This window comes from Phascolarctos cinereus, unplaced genomic scaffold (genome assembly GCF_003287225.1).
Source record: "Phascolarctos cinereus isolate Bilbo 61053 unplaced genomic scaffold, phaCin_HiC Scaffold_9;HRSCAF=440, whole genome shotgun sequence".
In the NCBI taxonomy this organism is placed as follows: Eukaryota; Metazoa; Chordata; class Mammalia; order Diprotodontia; family Phascolarctidae; genus Phascolarctos; species Phascolarctos cinereus.
Window position 1 is genome coordinate 256,512,633 of NW_027556402.1, and position 20,234 is coordinate 256,532,866.

At 56.5% G+C, this 20,234-nt stretch overlaps 1 protein-coding gene and 1 long non-coding RNA gene across 3 annotated transcripts; one reads left to right on the top strand and one right to left on the bottom strand.

The window, feature by feature from the left end:
• Positions 1-4,300: 4,300 nt before the first annotated feature.
• Positions 4,301-16,401, bottom strand: RELA (RELA proto-oncogene, NF-kB subunit). 2 transcript variants are annotated; one of them, XM_020968387.2, is made up of 11 exons: positions 16,254-16,401; positions 16,057-16,083; positions 15,796-15,947; positions 15,172-15,320; positions 14,839-14,930; positions 13,921-14,052; positions 9,963-10,067; positions 9,670-9,882; positions 6,137-6,217; positions 5,988-6,053; positions 4,301-5,615 (listed from the first exon to the last, which is right to left on the bottom strand). In XM_020968387.2, the coding sequence occupies exons 1-11, from the start codon at positions 16,258-16,260 to the stop codon at positions 5,029-5,031; spliced, it is 1,611 nt and encodes a 536-aa protein (XP_020824046.1). In that variant the 5' UTR covers positions 16,261-16,401; the 3' UTR covers positions 4,301-5,028. The 2 variants fall into 2 exon arrangements, with proteins under 2 accessions (XP_020824046.1, XP_020824045.1); XM_020968386.2 differs by having other exon boundaries at positions 5,988-6,056; positions 16,254-16,400.
• A 407-nt stretch (positions 16,402-16,808) lies between these two features.
• On the top strand, positions 16,809-20,234 carry LOC110195513 (uncharacterized). Its single transcript, XR_013484017.1, has 2 exons — positions 16,809-17,389; positions 19,644-20,234. It is a non-coding gene; the product is annotated as an uncharacterized LOC110195513 (long non-coding RNA).

The following is a 20,234-nucleotide window of genomic DNA, read 5'->3' on the forward strand; positions in this document are numbered from 1 at the left end:
AGGGTGGACAGGGAGGAACGTCTGCTCTGGGATTCTTTCTTCTTTCTTCAGCACAGGAAGATGGGCGGGGGTGGGATGAAAGGGCAGGGGCTTCCAAGCTCCATGCAGAAGCCCCTGCTGGTCGCAGGCTGGTCACCTGCCTCCATCCCAGAGACCCGGGGCCCTTCGTGTCAGGACAGGACCACCGCCTCTGCCTCTGAGGGGCCTGCCCTAGCCAGGGCAGGATGGATGCAAGTCCAGGGCGTGGAGAAGAGGGCTCTGGAAAAGGCCACGGGTTGGGAAGGATCACAGGAACGTCCGTTTGGAGCCAGAAGGATCTTCAGGCCCAGCCCCTGCTTTTCTAGAGGCAGAAGCAGGTCCAGAGAGGTCGAGACTGGTACAGCATCGAGGTTATGTGAGCTAAGAGTCAGGGTCAAGATCTGAACCCATGTCTTAACTCCAAAGCTGGCTTTCCCCCGTGGCTGGCCCAGGCCCTGAGGATACATGGGTGGGGAGCACAGAGAGGGCGAGGCTGGCAGGATGCCTGTGGAGAAGAACCCCAGGCTCTGCCCAGCCCTGTGAGGGAGAGATTGGGCAGCCGTCCCCTTGCCGCTCGTCACCCAGAAGGTTCTGGCTTCCTTCCCTCGCCAGGACCTCTGCAGGTTCCTCACTCACTCTTCTGTTCTAGTGTGGGCGCCGCTCCCAGCAGGTGCCCTAGAAACCACACTGCTCCCTGCCCCCCAGCATCATCCTGGGTCTCCTTCTACTTCAGTGGTCTGGCTCTGCTGCGGATTGCCTCCCACGGCATCCCCTCGAAAGGAGCTCTCACCATTGACAGCATTTGTGTAAATATTTCTGGTCCAGGGTTATAGGCTCAGCCTGACCCCTCTGGGGGCAGCTCGGCCCCCACTGCACAGCCCGCTCCCACTACGCAAGGGCCGCTGGCCTTGGACCAGTCCAGAAGGCACCTCTGTCCAGCTTTAAGGGGGCGCCCCGCTGTACTGGTGCAGAATTAGAAATGCCATTAGCCGCACATTCAGTCAGCACACTCTGGAGGGTTCTGTGGATTTCAGTTCCCCTCCCCCCCTTCCCTTCCCCCTCCCCCCTTTCCATGGCTTGGACTGAGAGGCCTTTTGTCAGTCCAGGAGCAGCCTCAGTGTGAAGCCCCCAAGGGAAGGAGGGGGGGCTTTTTCTTGGCTTTTTTGTCTAACCCACGTCAGGGCTGTCCCACCCAAACACCACAGGGCACCCAGGCAACAAACAGCCGTATTTGCTGGCCTTCTGGTCACATTGGCCTGTGCTGGGAAGGAAATGGCTCCTGAGGGGGAGAGGAGAAACGACAGGCTGGCTTATCTAGCCTGGAAACCTGGGTTCTTTGTCACCCCAGAAGGGACAGGGGAGGAAACCGGGGCATGAGAGCCCTCCTTCACCCTGTCTCATGGCGGAGGGCCAGAGCTGGCGGGGCAGGCTGGGACTCTCCCTACTCACCAGGGTGTGGAGGGGGAGCTGTGCCCCCAGGTTCCCACTTCCCTGATCACTTGGGAGGTCCCCCCACTGACTGGGGCTTCCAGAGCCCTCCTTTGTCCTGAGTGAGCTTGAAGGGAGTGCTCAGGCACCCCTCCCTGCCTCCATTCTCCACCCGCTGAAGAACTTCTGGGCCTTGAAGATGGAGATAGCAAAGCTGACCCCTGGCAAAGTCTGAGAGACAGACAATGGCAAAGGCCTGGGAGACCTGGGGAGAGGGGGAACCCACTCCCTCCCAGGGCAGTCATTCTTACAAGCCTCAGTTTCCCTCTTTGCCCACCTTCCATGATTCCCGGTTCTGCTTTCCTGCTCAGTCAGGAGACTAATCCCTCTTCCACAAGACACTCCAAATACTCAGGCATTTATTTCCCTCCCATCCAAGTTGTCTCTTCTCCAAGGGAAACATTCTCCATTCATCCAACTTTTCAACACGTGTAAGGCCTCATCTCGAAGCCATTCCCTGTCCTGGACTCTTGTCTGGATGCTGTTCCATTGAACCCCAGAGAACACAGTCCTAACCCTTTACGGATGAGGAAACTGAGGTCCTCAGCTGCTCTCCATGGAGAGCTGGGCTTGGCATCCCCTGACAGCCTCCAGCTCCTTCTGCACCAAGTCACAGCTACTTCAGAGGTGGCCCTGCCTTGACCTAGGGCCCAGGCTCAGAACTGAGTCACCTCCTCTTCCTCCCCGTGGTCCTTTCCTACTGGCTGACTCATCTCCTCCCCTGCATCTTCAAAGGCCAGCCCCCTGGTTTTAGCTTTGGAGAAGCCTTCCGAGGCCTAGCCTGTGGCCAGCTTTAATGGGAGGAACGGGGGACTAGAGAGGGACCCCATCCCCCCAGAACGAGGCCAGAGGAGTGAATTAGGGGACATAGGCAGAATCGCCCCATCCTAGAGCCCAGAATCCTCTCCTCGACTCCTCAAGTAGCCTCCCACTGCCTCTGGGAACACCTCTAGCTGTTGGAAATGGGCTCTCCTCGTTCATTGACCATGTGAGCTGGGGCAGTCCACCCTGGGCGACCTCATTGTTCTCTTCCAGCTCTGACATGCTGTGAATTTTCTGTAGGAAAGAACATGGTTGGGGGTCAGTGAGAACGTTTGAATCCCTGCTCTGATGCCAGCTATGCAACCCACTCAGGGTCTGTAAGCCTGTTTGCTCATGTGTAAATTGGGGCCAGTATCACTGGCAGCCTCCCAGCTTTAAAGCAAGAGAAGGGTACGTGTTTAATGTCATTCTGTTACGTCTCTTCTCCCAGAGGGTAATGACCTTGGACAAGTCACTTTCCCATCTCAGCAGTCTCTGCACTGGGGGCCCGACAGGTGGGACTGAGACACCAAGCAGATACAACAGCAGTAGTGACAGTGGTGCTGACAAAAATAACTTCATTTCCACGTCCATGGAGTCTTCAGGTTTGCAAAAGTACATTTCCACAATGTCAGTATTCCTCTGGCCTGACGCTCTGGGTTCGAATCCTGCCCCGGACCCAGTGCCCTAGACCCCGAGCTGCAGACTCAGGTTCAGACCCTGCCCCTATTCTGCAGAAGAAGATCTTGAGGTCCAGCTCAGGCGACCTGTCCAAGGTCACACAGCCTCCAAACACCATGGGGGACATCCCTATCCGGCAATTAATTCTCCAGCCCTTGCGTGGCTGCTGTTTATGGAGGATGAAGAAGGAAGGAGGGAAACTGAGGCACAGGGGTAGGGTTGGGCTCCTGAGCCTGGCCCCAGGAACCAAAGGTGGGGCGCAGGCTGGAAGCAGATGAGGCAGGAGTCCGAAGGTTCTGGGCTGAAGCCAACTCCGCCCAGTGGGGGGGGGAGAGAGAGAGAGAGAGAGAGAGAGAGAGAGAGAGGGAGGGAGGGGGGGGAGGGAGGGAGAGAGAGAGAGAGAGAGAGAGAGGAGAGAGAGAGAGAGAGAGAGAGAGGAGAGAGAGAGAGAAGGGGCTGACGGGGGCGGGACCGTGTTAGGGCACGCCTCCAATACAGGAGGCCCGCCCACCTCCGGGAGCCTGAGCGGGACTGAATGTCCTTTTCCTTGCATCGCGCATGTCCAACTTGGCAGAGAAGGCAGAGGAAGTTGAGCGTAGCCCCGCCCCCCGGGTGTCAGCGCGCATGCTCAGCTGCTTGGCCTACCTTAGTGTCCTTTCCGTAACGTCCATGCTAGGTCTCATGTGCCAGGCACTTCCTAGTGAAGGGCAGTGAGGGGACTGCCTCCACCTCAGTCAGGGGCCCGGGCCGGTAGAAGTAGCTGCAAACTGGCGCCTCATCACGTTTCCTGGCGGACTTTCAGGCACCCCCTTCCTCGTGGTAGCACGCAGTACCAAAATAGCACGCATGCGCGAGCCCGGGACCCTGCAGTTCCCATACGCATGCGTTTCCCAAGGCGTGGCCCATTTTTTAAGGGAAACTTCTGCAGACGCGAGAAAGGTGCGGTTGGTATGCAGATGTGCTACTGCGCGTGAGCTAAGAGCTAACCAGTTAACAGTCAGCTGTCAGTCTCGCCTCTTTTCTGGCCTGGCCCCTTGAGCTTGGGCTGCAGGGCATCTAGGGGTACGGCTTATCCCATCCCCCAGCCCCAGTTTGGGGTAACCCCTATCTACTTTGGCCAGGGGTGCCTGCCTTCAGGGAGCTTCCACTCTGCTGGAGGAGAGAACCAAGCAGGGCAGTGGGGACAAGGGGCAGCCCCAGAGGCAGGGAGGGGAGCCTGGAGAGCTGGCCAAGCCTGGAATGGGATGCCCATGGCCCAGGGACTGGCCTGTGAGCTCTCGGGATTTCAATTCAATGGAACCAGCACACCGGAGAGCTTGGAGAGGGGTTTATTAGTTAAGAGTAAAAAGAAGACGGCGTCAGCAGCCCCTGGGGCTCCCAGCCCACCCCTCACAGTCCCCCAACTACTGGGGAACCCGCCCATCTTAAGGCACTTGAGCGAAGGGGAACATGGCCCAGATGGGGGCCTGCCCCCTCCAAAAGCCTGGCAAGGGTGATGCTCCCCGGCCACCTGCACTCGAAGAGCTGGAGGGACCTTTGCAGAGCTGTCTAAATGCTGTTAAGGATGCTGGTGTCAGGTGCAGAGAAAGGAAGGAGATCTAATTTGGCCCACAGTTTAACCAAAGCCCCAGTGTAAGGCGCTTAGGGATGGGGGGGGTCACTTCAAACCCTGCTCCACAACTAGATGGAAGGAGAGGACCAGGTGGGAGCCCCCCTCATCCCCCGGCTCTCCATTCCCAGGTGCAAGGAGCCACCAGTCGGGGGAAGGATCATTCCCTGACTAGGAGCTGCAGTCCTCCCCAGTGCTCCACTCACCCCCTTCTTCAGAGGAGTTAATGCTTTCACTTAAGACCTCCAAAACAGAGAGAGAGACTGCAGATAAAATATTAAGACAGGGTTCACTCCTCCCATCTCCAGGGAGACAGCTCCCCCAGAGAAATTCAAGGGGGTAGGAGCAGCATCAAGAGGTGTATCCAGAGTAGACCACATGTCCCCTGCTGGCCCAGAGCCCGGGGGCCCTAGGACAACTATCAGCCCCTCTTAAGAGCTGATCTGACTCAGGAAGGCTGATAGGTCCATATCCCCCATGGAGGGGAAGACTTCATCTGCCCCCACCAGACCGTTGGAGAGCGCTGAGGCTCCTGGAGGGGCAGGGTTGGGCTCGGGGGGTCGCTGAGGCCCTGTCATAAGGCGAGTGATTGACTCGGGGTACTCCATCAGCATGGGCTCCCCTGAGGGCCCAGGACCTTCCAGGGGCCCTGCCATTCCCTGGTTCAGCAGCTGTTGGAACTCAGAGTTGTCGATGGCTGCAAGGTTGGTGTATGTACTGTCAGGGTCACCCAGGAGCTCGGCCAGATCTCCATCTGTATCAAACTGAAGGCCCAGGAGGGCCTCAGACAGCGTTCCCTCCCCAGACTGGGAGAGCTGGGGTGGGACAGGGGCAGGGGTTGTTGTGGGTGGGGCAGGAACCAGGGAAGGAGCAGGCGTGGGAGCAGGGGCCAGGGATGGGGCTGGGACCTGGCCAGATGAAAAGACCATGGGAGTAAACTCCTCCAAATTGATGGTACTAAGAGGTGGGGGGAAGGCGTAGGGCTGGGAGACGGAGGAAGGCAGGCCAGGGAGGACACCTGAGTGGAATGAGGGAAAAGAGAAATGATCAACGAGCTGGCCCAGTGACAAGAGCCTTGTCCTCCCTCCCTCCCTCCCCAATAACCATGGCCCTTCTCTCCTTCCAGCCCGGATGAAGTCACACCCTTTCAGGAAGGCTTGCCTAAGGAAACTGTGGTCCGTAGAGTCCCTCAGAAGGGACCTCAGAGACCACGGCGTCCATTTAACCGAGGCCTTTTCCCACAGTCCCACAACAAGTTACTGAGAGGACAAACCTCTAACCCAGGTTGTCCAAGCCCCGAAGCCAACTTCAGCTGAATCCTAGGCCCCAACAGGAGATCTCTGACCCCTCCTGCCTGGCCAGAGTGGCTCCGGGGGAACACAGGCCTTACCTGGGGGCTTGGCACCGCGGGAGGGCACCGCGATGCGTCTAGGAGGCGTCCAGGCATCAGAACTGCCTACTGGGTGGAGAGTGGAAGTTAGCCCTGGGCGACCTCCCCAGCCCCTGCCCTGAGCCCGGCCCCCTGCTGTCGGGACTCACCACTGAAAGGACTCGTTTTCATGATGTTCTTAAAGGTGCCCAGGGTCCTCTTGCGCTTTTCTTCGATTCGGTGCCGATCATCTGGGTGGAGAGGAAAGGCCAGCTGGATCTCACACACCCCCTCCCCCCATCTCCAGGAAGGCTCCTTCCCCCCAGGCCCCCCAGAAGGGAGCTGTCCAGCCCACCATGGCCCTGGGCTTCACTCCCACCTCTCCTAGGAGAAGAGGCCCAGAAACACTGAATAGGCAAGGCAAGAGAAAGTCACATCTGTCTTCTGGGAATCCATCAATCCCTACACAAGCATGTACCAAGTGCTTGCTGGGGGCTGAGCCCTGGGCCTGAGGAGTGGCAAGCCATACTGGGGACACCCCTAAAATCTTCCACCTCCTCTCTGTCCGAGATCGCTAGAACTGACCCCCCCAGATCACATGAGGAGACTCCCCCTCACCTGCTCTCCTCCAACAAGCTACAAGAGTTTAAGCGCCTGCAATGTGCCAGGCCCTGGGTATAGGAAGGCCAGGTCACAAGGGGCCTGAAATGCCAAACAGGAGTTCACTCCTGATTCTACAGACGAGAGGAAGCTTAGACAGCAATGGGGAGGAGAGAGGCTTGAGGCAGAAGGACCAATGAGGAGGAAGCAGGGAGAAGCCCCACCTCAGAGGAATGGACTGCCCCTCCTCGGGGTCTGCCAGGCACTGCTGGCGGGGCATGTTGGGTGGGGATGCCTTTTGTCTGAGGCAGCCTCGAGGCTTTGGAGGTTCCTGGTGCCCACCAGAGTCAGAGGGGGCGGCCGTACGAGCAGAGAGAGGGAGCCCAGGTGTGTAGGAGGAGGGGCAGTGAGAAGTAGAGAATGACCCAGATTTTATGAATCTGGGCTCACAAAGGGAGGATGGGGCCGTACTGGCCAAAGAGGGGAGTTTGGGGGGAAAGCCAATGATTGTGTCTTGGCCATGCATAGCCCCATAGGACATCCTGTTGCAAAAGCCCAACCGGCAGGTGGAGATGGAGATTAGGGCTAGCGATGCAGCCCGGGGAGCCAGATTTATACACTGAGGCAATAACCCAACCATCCAGTGGAGCTGAGCGGTAAGCCAAGATGGTGACTGTTGGGGGAGAAGCGGGCCCCAGACAGAGCATTAGGGAATCCCTGGTTAAGGGGATGGGGATAATGGCCCTAAGGAGAAACACCATCCAGGGAGGAGGCTGAGGATTGGGAGAACTGCTCTCCTCTTGGACCCTGTTGACCCGTCTGGACTGCCCTCAGTATTCTCCCCCTTCTAATCTACCTGATGCACGACTGCCAACGTCATCTTCCTACTGCAAAGGCCTGACCACGTTACTTTCCTGTTAACAAACCTTCAGCGTGTCCTACATCTTGCTAAACAAAGTCCAGCCTTTGGCTCCAACTGACGTTCAACTGAATTCAACAAACACTGATTAAGTATCTGTGTGCAAGACACTGCTTTAGGCACCGGAGAGACAGATAAGAAAGAGTCTGCCGGGGAGGATGGAAAGCACACGCAAACAAGGCATGATAAAAGGTGGGGTCGGGCATCAGAAGATGCAGAGAAAGGAGATACGCAACCTTCGTTCTGCGTCTACTTTGTCCACCAAGAATGAAAATCGTTACAAGATAGGACTGAACAAGAATGGGTAACGTGTAAGATCCAAAGTGGGGAGGAAAGCATGCCCTCATGGCTCTTGTCGAGTTCTGTCAGCAGCCCAGTGGAACTCCATGCTCAGGTATTAAAGGAGCTGGTGGATGCCCCTTCTGGGCATGGAGAGGCGCTGCAGGACTAGAGAAGCCAAATGTCCAACCTGAAGAAAAGGGAAGAGCCTGGAGTCGGGAAACAATGGCTTACTGAACTCAACTGCAGTTTCTGGCATGTCAGGGACCGCCATGTTCCTCAGGAAGACTCTGCCCATCTTAAGGTAAAGGAAGCCTTGAACGCTGACTGTCAGCGAACCCTTGCTTCCGCCCCTTCTCAGCAGAAGGTAAGAGACTCCAGGTATAGAACGGGCCAAGGTGTTGGCTGGTTTGGGGGAGTTTTATGTGCACGGCTGTGGGAGGGATCACGGGGGAGTGAGAGCAATGTAAAAGATAGAAGACAGAGATAAAATTTCTAAAACTAGGTCATGCTCAACTAAAATCATTTCTTTTCTGGCAGAGCCCTAGAATGGTCCATCAGGGGAAGGCCAAGGACATACAAGGATGGGGCAGCACCTGTGATTTCCTTGATGAAGAAACTCCCTCTACCGATGCAGGCCAGTGCTTTCTCTGCAATTTGTTGTCTGAGAAGGTTGCCTAGGGCACCAAGTGGTGAAGTGACTGGGCCAGGGTCACACAGCCAGGAGGGTCAGAGCGGGCTAGATGACCAGCCAGAGCTGGGAGGGACCGCCGACATGCTGGATAGTGGGACTTGGAAAGGTCTTGACCAAGTAGAATTTTGGAAGATCAAAGTTGAGAGAACAGAACTGATATTCACATAATACCTTGGAATCAGTCAGTCTGCTTGCATCTACTACATGCCTGCCAAAGTGTGTCATGGCGATAACTGCCCTGGGAACTTGAAGTCCGACGCTTCAGCAGCCTGGCAGAACCTCCAGGAAGCTCAGCGGCCCCTACCCCTCCACGCCAGGGCTCATACACAACTCTCCAAAGCCCCTAGGAATGTGCCCCCTCCTTGCTTCACCTCAGAGAGTCCCTCACCTCCCCCACAAAGCCCTCCCTGGCCCAGCCACTGGGCTGAGGTCCTCTCTCCTCCCTAAAACGCCCCATCTCTGTTCTGGAAATAGTTACAAAAGTGGCTTCTCCCGGGTAGATGGCAGGGACGACTCTGCTGTGTCTTTGTATGCCCCACACAGTGCCTGGCACACAGGAGGCACGTAACAAACTGTTTGTTGACGGAGTCAGAACCCTAAATGCCAGAGGGGCCTTCACTTTAGCAGGAAGCAACTGGAGGCAGGGACTTCTGAGCAGAGATGAGAGATCAGTCTGACAGTGGGCTGAAGGAAGGCGCTTGGAGGCAGCGAGGCAGGTGGTGTGGGGAGTGGGGACAGACACCACTGGGGAATCACCAGGCCGGCCTGGCATCGCTCAGCTCTGACAAGGCAGAGTTTCAAGGAGCGCCAAGGTTTTGAACCTGAAAGGCAGGATGATGGTGATGCCTCTGAATGAAAGAAAAGGTGAGGGAGAGGGGGAGAAGGAAAAGGAGAAGAAAGAAGGAGGAAGAAGAGGAGGAGGAAGAGGGGAGAGGAGGATGAGGAAGAGAAGGAAAGGAGGAAGAAGAGGAGGAGGGGAGAGGAGGAGCAAGAGGAGGGGAAAGGGGGAGAAGGGAGAGGAGGCCAGAGGGCACAGATTCCTTCCCTGTGCACTCTCGCAGCCATAAAGAGGCTCCAAAGACACAGGTGTGGGCAGAGCCCTAGTCTCCGTCGGGCCACACCATGGGAAGTGGACTGAGGACTGGCAAGAATCACCTGTTAGCCCCCAGTCAGGCAGGGCCCTGCCCGCTCCCAGAGCACAGCCCCCGTACCTGTGTCCGGCAGATACTGGAACTCCATGGGCTCACTGAGCTCCCTGTCGGATGGCCGCCGAAGCTGCATGTGCACCCGTACCGGGGCCTGTAAGGCAGGCTCTGCATACGGCGGTGTGCGGAACACGATGGCCACCTGCCTGTGCACGTCGGCCTGCGAGAAGGATCCACGTGCCTCCCAGCCCGGCCCCGTGAAGCACACCTCGATGTCCTCTGCGGGGGACAGGGCAGGCAGAGGTGTGGCCACCTCTCCCATTGCCTCCGCCCCCACCCCGGCCCCAGCTGGCACTGACCTTTCTGCACCTTGTCACAGAGGAGGAAGATCTCATCCCCGCCCAGGCAGCTGCCCGAGTTACGGTTCACACGGCAGATCTTCAGCTCGGCGGTGTTGGGGGCCCCTGAGGGTGCAGGGAGAGCAAGAGAAGCTCGACCAGGCTGGGCCTTCTCTGGGGCCCCATCCCCCGCAAACCCCCCGTGCTCTCCCTGATAAGCACCGACGTCACTCTGGTCCCATGTGGTGCACCCAGGGCTCCCCCTTCTCCCTGTCCCAGGACCCAAGGACGGCCCACCTTTGGTCTGCCTCCTCTAGTGGCCCGCCCCCTCAGCTATCCCACCCTCCCTCTCATCTTCCACCTCTCCCTACCAGCTCGGGGACTCAGTAGACAGGGCCAGACTTGGATTCAGGAAGCCCTAAGTTCAAATCCTGCCTCAGACACTTATTAGCTCTGAGACCCTGAGCAAGTCCCTTGGCCTCTCTGCCTCAGTTTCCTCATCTACCAAGTGGAGAAAATAAAAGCACCTGCTTCCCAGGGTCTCTGTGGGGATCAAATAAGATGTCTGTAAAGCTCTTTGGAAACGCTAAAGCGCTATACGGACGCCAGCTAGTGTGAAACTACAGTGGAAGCATTATTAATCATAGATTTATGCTGCATATTTCTTTGCATGTATTTGTTGGCTCTTCCCTTCTACTGTAAGCTCGTGGCAAGTGGGGATGCTTCGTTCTCTGTACCTGTGTCCCCAGGTTCGGCAAGGGGCTTAATACTGTCTGAGCACTGGGCTATGGGTACAGAGAATGAAACATCCCCGTTCTGCAGCCTCTGACACTGCTGACCACTCTGTCCCCGTCCTCCCAGGTCTCCTACCTTTCACTGTCCCTTCTCAGTATCCTCTGTGAGTTATCATTTGTGTCCCACCTCCCCTCCACGGGTGCGCCCCCAAGACTCTCTCCTGCACTGCTGGGATCTCTTCAGCTCTGATGGGGTAAGGTATCCCTATCCAGTAACTCCTCAATCATTGTGTCCAGCTCTAAACTCTTCTCCGCTGGGTTTCAGTCCTAAATCCTGAACTGCCTACTAGACATTTCCAATTCAGATACCTCAAACAGAACAGGTCCAAAACAGAAATCATCACTATGGGCAAACCAGTCCTTTCTCCCTAGCATGACTACTACGGTGGTGGGCACCTTCATTTTCCAGTTCCCAATCCTGGAGTCACTTTCCATGCTCCCCTCTCCATCATCCAAGAGTCGATCAGTTGCCAAGTCCTGTTGGGTGTCATCTCACAACGATTCTCCTATCTGTTCCCTTCTCCTTATTTCCACAACCAGTCAGCCTCTGGACCACAGCAACAACCTCCTCATTGGTCCTCTCTCACTGTATCTTCCTCACAGCTGCCAAGGTGGCCTTCCCAAAGTACACACTCATGTCACTGTCCTACTCTGTGAGCTCTATTTGCTCCTTTCTTTCTGCCTCTTGGACCAAGTGCAAATTCCTCTGTTGGCAGGAAAGGCCTTTCATACCCTGGCCCCAGCCTGCCTACAATCCCCATTTCCCAAAAGTTTCTCCCTAAACACTGGCTCCCCTCTCCCTCGCTATAACCCCCGCGTGTACTCTGCATAGATGTTCTATGCGGACATCCCCAGTAGAATGGAAGTATTCTGAGGGCAGGGACGGTCTGGGTTTTGTCTTTGCATCCCCAGTGCCCAGAACAATGCCTGACACAAAGTATTTAACAAGCTTGTAGAGCTGGGGCTGGAAAGGACCACAGAAGAACATCCCATCACATACAATCTTATTTTACAGAAGAGAAAGCTAAAATGTGGAGAGGTGAAGAATTTGCCAAAGACCACACACCTAGTAAGTCTTTGAGGTTGGATTTGAACCTGCTCTTCCTGACTCCAAGTTCAATTTCTCATGACACACCTGTTTCCCAACAATGCGAGGAAGCCTTCGACGTCCTGCAATGGCCTGGTTCAGGTCCCTGACCATCCTAGCCCTCCTCCATCTCCTCCAATGCTCCAGAGCCGGTATCAGACACTGAACACTTCCTCAGGCTCGGCCCTGTACTAGCCTGTGATTTCATGGCCACAGGTCCAGCTTCCCACGAATCACCCTGCGTATTCCTGTGACTGGCTCGGACAGGGCCCACGCTTGTCCTCAGTCTGTCAGCTCCCGATGGGCAAGGCCTGGGGCTTCTTCCTCGGGCTCTGTGTGCTGTGGAGCTGTGGGCAGTAGCCCAGAAGTGCCCCAAACTGGCTCACTGGCAGCACAGCCAGCGATGGAGAAACCGAAGCCACCTGCCCTGCCCTGAGCTGCCTCATCGCCTTCCCCGCCTTCCTGCTCTCACCTCCTGGGCTCCTCCTCGCCCTCTAGCTCACTGGCTCTGCTCAGACCCCTGGATCTGGACGCTGTCATCACTGAGGATCTCTAATTGTTTTCACTGCTTATCTACATCTGCTGTCTCCACCTCCTTCCCATCTAGTGACTCCTCCAACCTTGCAATCGGCTCCCCCGGCTCCCCTAGGCCAAGGAAATCCACCTCTCAGAGCTCACTGACCTCCAGATTCCTGGATCTGCTCACCTGTCTTCAGTCTTAGGCCTCCCTGACCCTTGCGCAGCACCCAGTGCTGCCGATTGCCGCCTGCCCTGGTCCTCCTTAGGTCCCTCTGAGCGTGAGTGTCCCTCCCAAGGCCTCGTCCTGGGCCATCTTTTCTCCTCATCTCTTGTGGCAACATCACTGCCCCCAGGATTTCAAAGACCGCCCTAATCCAGCTGGTGCAGGGGTCTCTGAATCTCCCTGTCCCGCAGCTCCACACCTCACCTTCATGTACCTGAAACTCAGCATGTCCTTTATTTTCCCCGCTGCACTCTATGCGGCCATCCCCCTGAGCACCCGGGCTCCCTGGCCTCTTGGATCCGACCACACTTCCCCGTCAATCCCCTTGTCTCTGCTCTCAGTCAGTCTCACAAAATCTCTTTACTGGAAGGCAACTCAGAGGTCACTTAGTCCAACTCATATGCCAACAAGAATGGCCAGGGGGCGCTTTTAGGACCTCTGCCTGCCCGGACAGCCTGGGAGGGGCTACTTTGGCATGATCCTAATTCCTATTAGGAACCTGTTCACTGCATCAGGCCTAAATGTGCCGCCAGGTGCTCCTAGCTCTGGCCTCCTGCAGAGCCAGAGAGAAAGCTTAGGCCCTTTCCATATAGTACAGTGCAAAGAATGCTAGCTCTAGGGTCCCAGGACCTGGGTTTCAATCTTACCCCTGAACTTTATTCCCTGTGGGACACCCCCTCCCCCCCCACTCGCTCAATTTAGAGCCTCGTATGCACGATGGCCCTGGCACCAGCCACATTCAGTTCTTCCCTCTCCATCTCCCCTGAAGCCTGATCTCCGGCCTCCAGGCCCTTTCCTTTCCAGTCCAGCCTCCACACATCTCTCATCACAGAAGGCACGATGCAGACCTCCTTGTTCCCCTGTTCTTCCAGAGGATCTGTTTTGCCAAGGGGAGGCACCCGTCATCTACCTTCAAACAACCTAGCTTCTGGCCAGACTGGGCTCTCGGCTTCTCTCCCAGCCGGCCATGCTGTTGCCGGGGTCCCCATGCCCACGCAGACAGGCCACACACCGCTTCCTTTATGGCTCTGCTAACACATCCCCCTCCACAGCCCTTGACCCCGCCAAGTTTTCCCTGAGAACCCCAAGCTACAAGTGCTTCTTCCTGTGTCACATGGCCATCCTTTGCCCTAGCCCGCCCTAGCTTGCATCTGCTTACCTGTGGGCATGCCACACTCCTCCCCAGGGGCGCTCAGGTCCCAAGAGGGCAGGGACACCATCTCATCGTTGACTCTTGGAGTCCCAGCACCAACTACGATATGCTCCTTGCCATCCTCTCTCTTTAGCTCTTCTGGTCCCATCTACCTGTTCTCTTGCCCGGGGCCCACTGCCCACCCCTCCCAGTCTTTCACTCACGGTTGTCATAGATGGGATGGGAGAGGACAGGGGGCAGGACGAGGGGCCTGCCTGCAGGGTCCCGGATGGTCACTTGGAAGCAGAGCCGGACGGCATTCAGGTCATAGTCTCCCCTCTGTTCTTCCAGGGGCACTGTGGGAGTAGGGGAGGGTCACAGGTTGACGAGGCTCAAGCCACAAAGCATTGCTGTGGGGCCAAAGGGAACCCAGAACACAGCCATGGAACAGGGAAGCCCAGAGCTAGATCAAAAGTGGAGAACACAGGCAGCTCATCAAGGTAAAGGGAGAGAACCTTTTATTGACATTTTTAAATGTACACATTATAAAGGTTGGAAAATTACTCTCCAAAAGAGAATTAACTAATTTGGGGCTTAGAAAACAAGAGGCAAGGGCTACCTAGCACAACACAGATGACAAAGACAGGCACACTAGTGCATTGTTAGTGGAGCTGCGAAGCGATCCAACCATTCTGGGTTTCAGTTTGGAAGCAAGAAAAGGGACTAATGGTCCATGGCCTTTGACCCAATGATCTAATTACTGAAACTCCACAAAAATGCCAAAGACAGAAACAACAACAGCTCTTATATAAACCAAAACATTCGTAGCAGCTCTATAGCTTTAACAAAGTGGGGGCTCGTCAATTAGAAATGGGCTGAAAAAACCTGGCATATGAATGTAATGGAACATTACAAGGGGGCAAGAAATAACAAACAAAGAATTCAGAGAAACATGGGATGATCTATGTGAAGAGACGCAGAGCGAAACCAGCAGGCCCAAGAGAAGGAGAGGCCACCGAGGAAAGCTGACAGAAGAGGGGGGATGCCCGGGGCACTTAGGAGGGAGGACAGGAAACACCAGGGACGCCAGCCCAGGAACGGCCCGGGGCGGTGTGGGGCAGGGGGGCAGGCAGGGCTCTCACCATTGAAGGGATTATTGTTGGTCTGCACTCGATGGGCGATGGCCTGCTCCAGGTCTCGCTTCTTCACACACTGAATCCCCAGGTTCTGAAAGCTAACACCTCACAGCCGTCAACCCGACTGGCCTTCCCGGCCCAGGGCCTGCCCTCAGACACCCTCTTTGGTACTCCTCTGCCCCACCCCCGGCTCGGGGGCCCCATTTCCACTGCTCTGTCCTGGTTACCTTGAGGGGTCCTTCTGGTTGCCCCTCCCCCAAATGAACTGACCCCTGCACTAGTGCTGCCCTGACTCCCCAACACCTCCTGGGTCCATGGGGCACAGATGGACCTTCTCACCTGTGGATGCAGTGATCAGGGCAGAGTTCAGCCTCATAGAAGCCATCCCTACAGTCCTTCCCCACCAACTCATGGGGGTGAGGCCGGTGAGGGGGCTCCTTGGTCACCAGAGAGATGCGGACAGTTCCTGGTCCAGTGTAGCCAACAATCTGGGAAAGGATTGGAGGCTGAGTCACCCCCCTCCAGAGAAGGTAAAGGTGGGGGTCCCAGGCCCATCAGGGGACCTCTGACCCCTTGGAATTTGCCTCCTGGTGGGTGGGGCTGGGGCTCAGTGTGTCCCTCCCCAGCCCCAGACTCCCTCTCAGGCGGGGGCTGTGTGCCCCCCAGCTCCTGAGTACACTGGGGCAGGGGTGGGGGCTGAGCAGGGATCCCCCTCGGGTATAGGTGGGGGCTGAGGGGGGTCCCCCTTGGGTGGGGGCAGGGCTGAGCGGGGATCCCCCTCGGGTATAGGTGGGGGCTGAGTGGGGGTCCCCCTTGGGTGGGGGCAGGGCTGAGGGGGGTCCCCCTTGGGTGGGGGTTGTGTGCCCCCAGCTCTGGGGTACACCGGGGCAGGGGCGGGGGTGGGGCTCAGAAGGGGTGTCCCGCTCTGAGCGCCCCCCCCCCCCGCCCCGCCCCAGGGCTCACCTTGATGGTGGGATGCGTCTTGGTGGTGTCCGTGCTGCGCTCCCCGGGGATGCTGCCCGCAGACCGGCCCTCGCACTTGTAGCGGAAGCGCATCCCCCGCTGCTTGGGCTGCTCGATGATCTCCACGAACGGACCTCGGGCCGGGGGAGAATCTGGGGGGGCGGAGGGGGCCGCACACACCGCGGGCTCAGGACCCCCCGGCTCTGGACCCCGATGCCTCCCCCGACCCTCCCAGCCCCCCCCCGCGCCGCCCCCACTTACCCGAGGCGAAGATCATGGGTAACAGGTCTGAAAAGAGGAGGGGGCACAAAGGAAATTGAGTCAGGCGCCTCCCTCCCCTTGCCCACCCCCCATGCCCCGCCCCGGGAGGGGGGGGGGCGGCCAGACCGACCTTAGGGCCGGCCCGCTCTGGCCCCTCCCGGCCCCCTCCCCCTCCCCGGGTCAGAGGTCAGTCTCACCCTCCATGGCCAGGGTCCTGGGGGGCGGGGCCGGGGGTCTCAGCTGGAGCCCCCGCGGCGCGGCGCGCGCCCTACGCCCGAGCCATTCGCCAGAGGCGGAAATGCGCCGCGCGCGCTCGCGGCGTCACTGCTCGGAATGTTGGGCCGCGCCTGCGCACCAGAGCCTCCCGGGACGCGCGCGCTCCGCGCGCTCCCGCCTGCGGGGGCGGGGCGGACTGAGTGCGCAGGCGCGGGGAGGTGGCTGCCGAGCAGGGCAAGGCCTAGGGGCAGGGAGGCTTCAGACCCGGGCCGGCCCTTCCGCGCTTTAGAGTAAGTCTTTATTTAGCTCTCCAAGTGGCTTTTCCAAAACGTTCAAGCCAAAGACCAGGCTCCCACCCAAGGCGGGGTGGGCGGGGCGGGCGGGGCGGGCAGATCGCTGCTCTGATTGGCGGGGGGGCGCGACGCCGCTGCGTGCTTGCGTCATGGGTCTTCAAGAAGCGCGTGGCCTCAGGACGCTCAGGGAGGGGAGGGGCGAGAGGAAGACTGGGAGGGGCGGGTGTGTAGGGGAAGCACCTACTATGTGCTTGGAAGGAGGAAGATTACACCCAGGGAAAGGCCCCTGTGATGCTTGGGGCGGGGTGCGAGAGCAGAGGGTTGGTCCTCCCCTTTAAGGCGGTCGACTCGTGTGGCAGAAACTCCCTCTGCCAGTGTGGACCTGGCACCTGCCTCTCTAACTTAGAATTGTTTCTTTTACCTTACTGAGAACGGCTCACTTTATTCTTTGTCATGACTATGTCCTGTTTCTCTTCTGCCCTTTGTGGCTAAAGTCCTGGAAGAGGCCGTCTACACCAGGTGCCTACACGGTCCCTCCTCTCGCTCTCTTAACCCCTTTCAATCCGGCTTTTGACTTCATCGTTCCACCAAAGCTGCCCTCCCTCAGTGATTAACGATCTCATCAGTGGCCAGCTCCAGCGGCCTCTTCCCCATTGTGGGGCTCCCTGGGCTCTCTGCGGCGTGGACGCTGCTGCTCACTCCCTCCTCCCCATCCTCTCCTCTCCAGGTTCTGGGGGCCACTCCCCCTACTCCGCTCTCCTCCTCCTCCAACGCCTTGTTCTGTCTCGGCTGTTGGATCCCCTGGCAGATCACATCCTCCACCCGTAGGTATCGCTTCCTCCCCCACCCAGCCTTCCCTGTGTCGGGGACCTCTTGGAGGTGGAAGGACAAACAGCCACCTTCCTTATTAGTGTAGAGGCATCACCACCCTCCCAGCCCGTGAACTCCGATTCCAATATGGTGTAAACATTTCTCCGATACACCCCCTTCTCCCCGCCGCTGCCACCCTCCTGGTGCAGACCCTCAGCCCCTCACACCTGGACTCTTGCACCGGCTGCTTGGTGCGCGGGAGGGGGACTGCCTGTCTCAAGTCATCCCCTACTCCAGTCCATCCTCTGTCCAGCTGCTAAAGGGGTTTTCCTAAAACACCGGTCTAACCACGTCACTCCCTGCTCAATGTGCCCTGGTGGCTTCCTGTTGGCCTGGAAGATCAAATACAAAATGCTGTGCCTGGCATTCAAAGCCCTTCCTAACCTGGCCCTCTCCTCCCTTTCCAGTCTTCTTACACCTTACTCCCCAGTATGTTCTCTGGCGGCCTCCCCTGACTGGAATGCTCTCTCTTTCTCGCTGCGTAATCCCACTTTTTACAGGGAGCCTTCCCCCCCCCCCCAAATTCTGGTGCCTTCCCTCTTCTCATTTTTTTCCTAGTGTATATAGAGCTTGCTTATACATAATGGTTTGCTTGGCCTCTTTCCTATTAAATTGTGAGCTCCGTGAGGTCAGGAGCTGTCTTTCGCCTCTTTTTTTTGTATCTCCAACGCTTAGCCACAATGCCTGTACCTAATAAATGCTTAATAAATGTTTATTGACTGACTGACCGACTTCCTATCAAAACATTGATGTGGTGGCCACATAAGCCGCAGCAGCTGCCTAGGCTGCCTGGATGCATGTTCTAGTGTCTTTACAAGGGTGATGAATTCCTGGTAGGGAGAGCAAACAGGTCATTTCTTATGGAAAGGAGTGAACACGGGTGAAGTCATTGTAGGTTTTGGAGACAGCACCTATGAGAGCAGAGTTTCCCAGAGTGACTGGGTAGTCCTTAGCAAAATGTATTGGTCATCAGTCCTGACTGGCTACAGCTTGTTAGAAATAGCAGCAGAGGAGCAGCGAGGTGGCACAGTGCATCGAGCTCCAGCCTTGGAGTCAGGAGGACATAAGTTCAGATGCCTGCTCAGACACTTGACACTTAGTAGCTGTGTGACCCTGGCCAAGTCACTTAACCCCATTGCCTCACTAAAAAAAGAAAAGAAAAGAAAAGAAAGAAAGAAATAGCAGTGGAGATAATGCCAGCACCTGTAGGGGCAGAGAGACCCATAATGCTCAGGGACTTTGCAGGGCACTAGATATGGTTTACAAATCTTGCCTCCCAGGGGCCGTGCCTCACAGGAATGAGGAGGCCAGGCCAGCTTGGCCAGGATTGGTAGGACCACGGACTACTCTGGCCACTTCTTTAGGTCACTTGATGACCAGGCCAACGTGATCACTAAAGCCTTGACCAGCTCAAGGATTATCCTCAGAACCTGATCTTTCAGTCAGGGCCCAAAGAAATTTATCACCCAGACTTCTTCCTGAGAAGGGATAAGAAATACTTCTCCAAGGACTTCATAGCCTTGGCTAGCTGGCCTGGCCAGAATATTCTGGGTTCACCAGGAGCAGAAACTCCAACTTAGAATCCTAAGAGCCTGGCCCTGCACTGAGATTTTCTAGTGACTTGGTCAGGGTCTGCCTGATATGACAAGACTTTCTGACACTAATGAAAGCTCCAGTGGGTCCTTGTTACCCTGAGGGTCAAATATCAGTTCCCCTGTTTAGCATTTCAAGCACTTCCTGACCTGGCCCCATCTCCCCTTTCCAGCCTTACAGCCTAGGACTTCCCTCCACCCCCTAAAGCCAGCGTTCCAGTCTTCTTACCATTCCTCACAGGTGACACTCTGTTCTCTTTGGAGACCCCATGCTCCCCCACCTCACTTTTGACTTTTCAAAAAAATCTTTTTTAAAATTTTGAATTTAATGAGGGAAATAGAGAGGGAGAGAGACAGAGAGAGAAGGGGGGGGAGAGAGAGAGAACACATTTCTATATACAGAGTAGGACAGAAAAAAAACTGCATGTGAATTCATGCTGTCGTGCTCAGCTTCCGTTTTGAAAAGTCTATGATAAATTTACTGAATTACTTTACAAGCTGTCCTGTTTCTCTGTGTCTCATTCTATTCTCTTCTGTGTGTTTTTAACATTACTTTAGTGACCCTGTTTTTCCTTCTGTTCCTTTTCTTGGCGGTAACTGCCCCAAATAAAACAAGACAAAAACAGCGCAATCCCTGGAGCGATTAAACATGGAACCCAAATCCGTCCGCTTGCCATTTCCAGCCCCAGTCTTGCTCGGCACCATGGCAGGAGGCGGGAGCCTGCTTCTTCATTGGCCCTCTGCGTTTATGCTTTGTGTTCTGATCGGAGTTCTGAAGTCCTTCAAAGTGGTTTTCCTTTACAGCAGAACCCTGGGTTTTCTTGGAGACTCAGCTTCAGCACCTTGGGCTTTTCCTGTTCCCCCTCTGGTATGGAGTGCCTCTCCCCCAGATTACCTTGTACGGGTTTTGTGCATGTTAGAATACAAGCTCCCTGAGGGCAGGTACCACCTGCCTTTTGGTTTTGTATCCCCCAATGCCTGTCATATAATGCACATTTAAAGGATTGTGGAAGCACAGTCCTGAATTGCTGGGAGAACATACCTGAAAGGGGGTGGGGGGCTGTGGAAGCAGAACCTGCTTGTTTTCTCCTTCCTTTTTTCCCGTTGCTATAAGGCAGGGCCGTCTAGGTGGGAAAGAGGGGAGGGTACTCTGGGAAATGAAAGTGATCTGAACGGGATGTCAATAAAATCTTTAAATTGACAGGAA

Excerpts from the sequence above, each read along its gene's own strand:
- RELA (XM_020968386.2), bottom strand. Across the intron at positions 10,068-13,920 it reads CCATCCCATCTATGACAACC|GGGCCCCCAACACCGCCGAG; the intron begins GTGAGTGAAAGA and ends CTGCACCCTCAG. Across the intron at positions 6,218-9,669 it reads CCAGTATCTGCCGGACACAG|ATGATCGGCACCGAATCGAA; the intron begins GTACGGGGGCTG and ends CTCTCCACCCAG.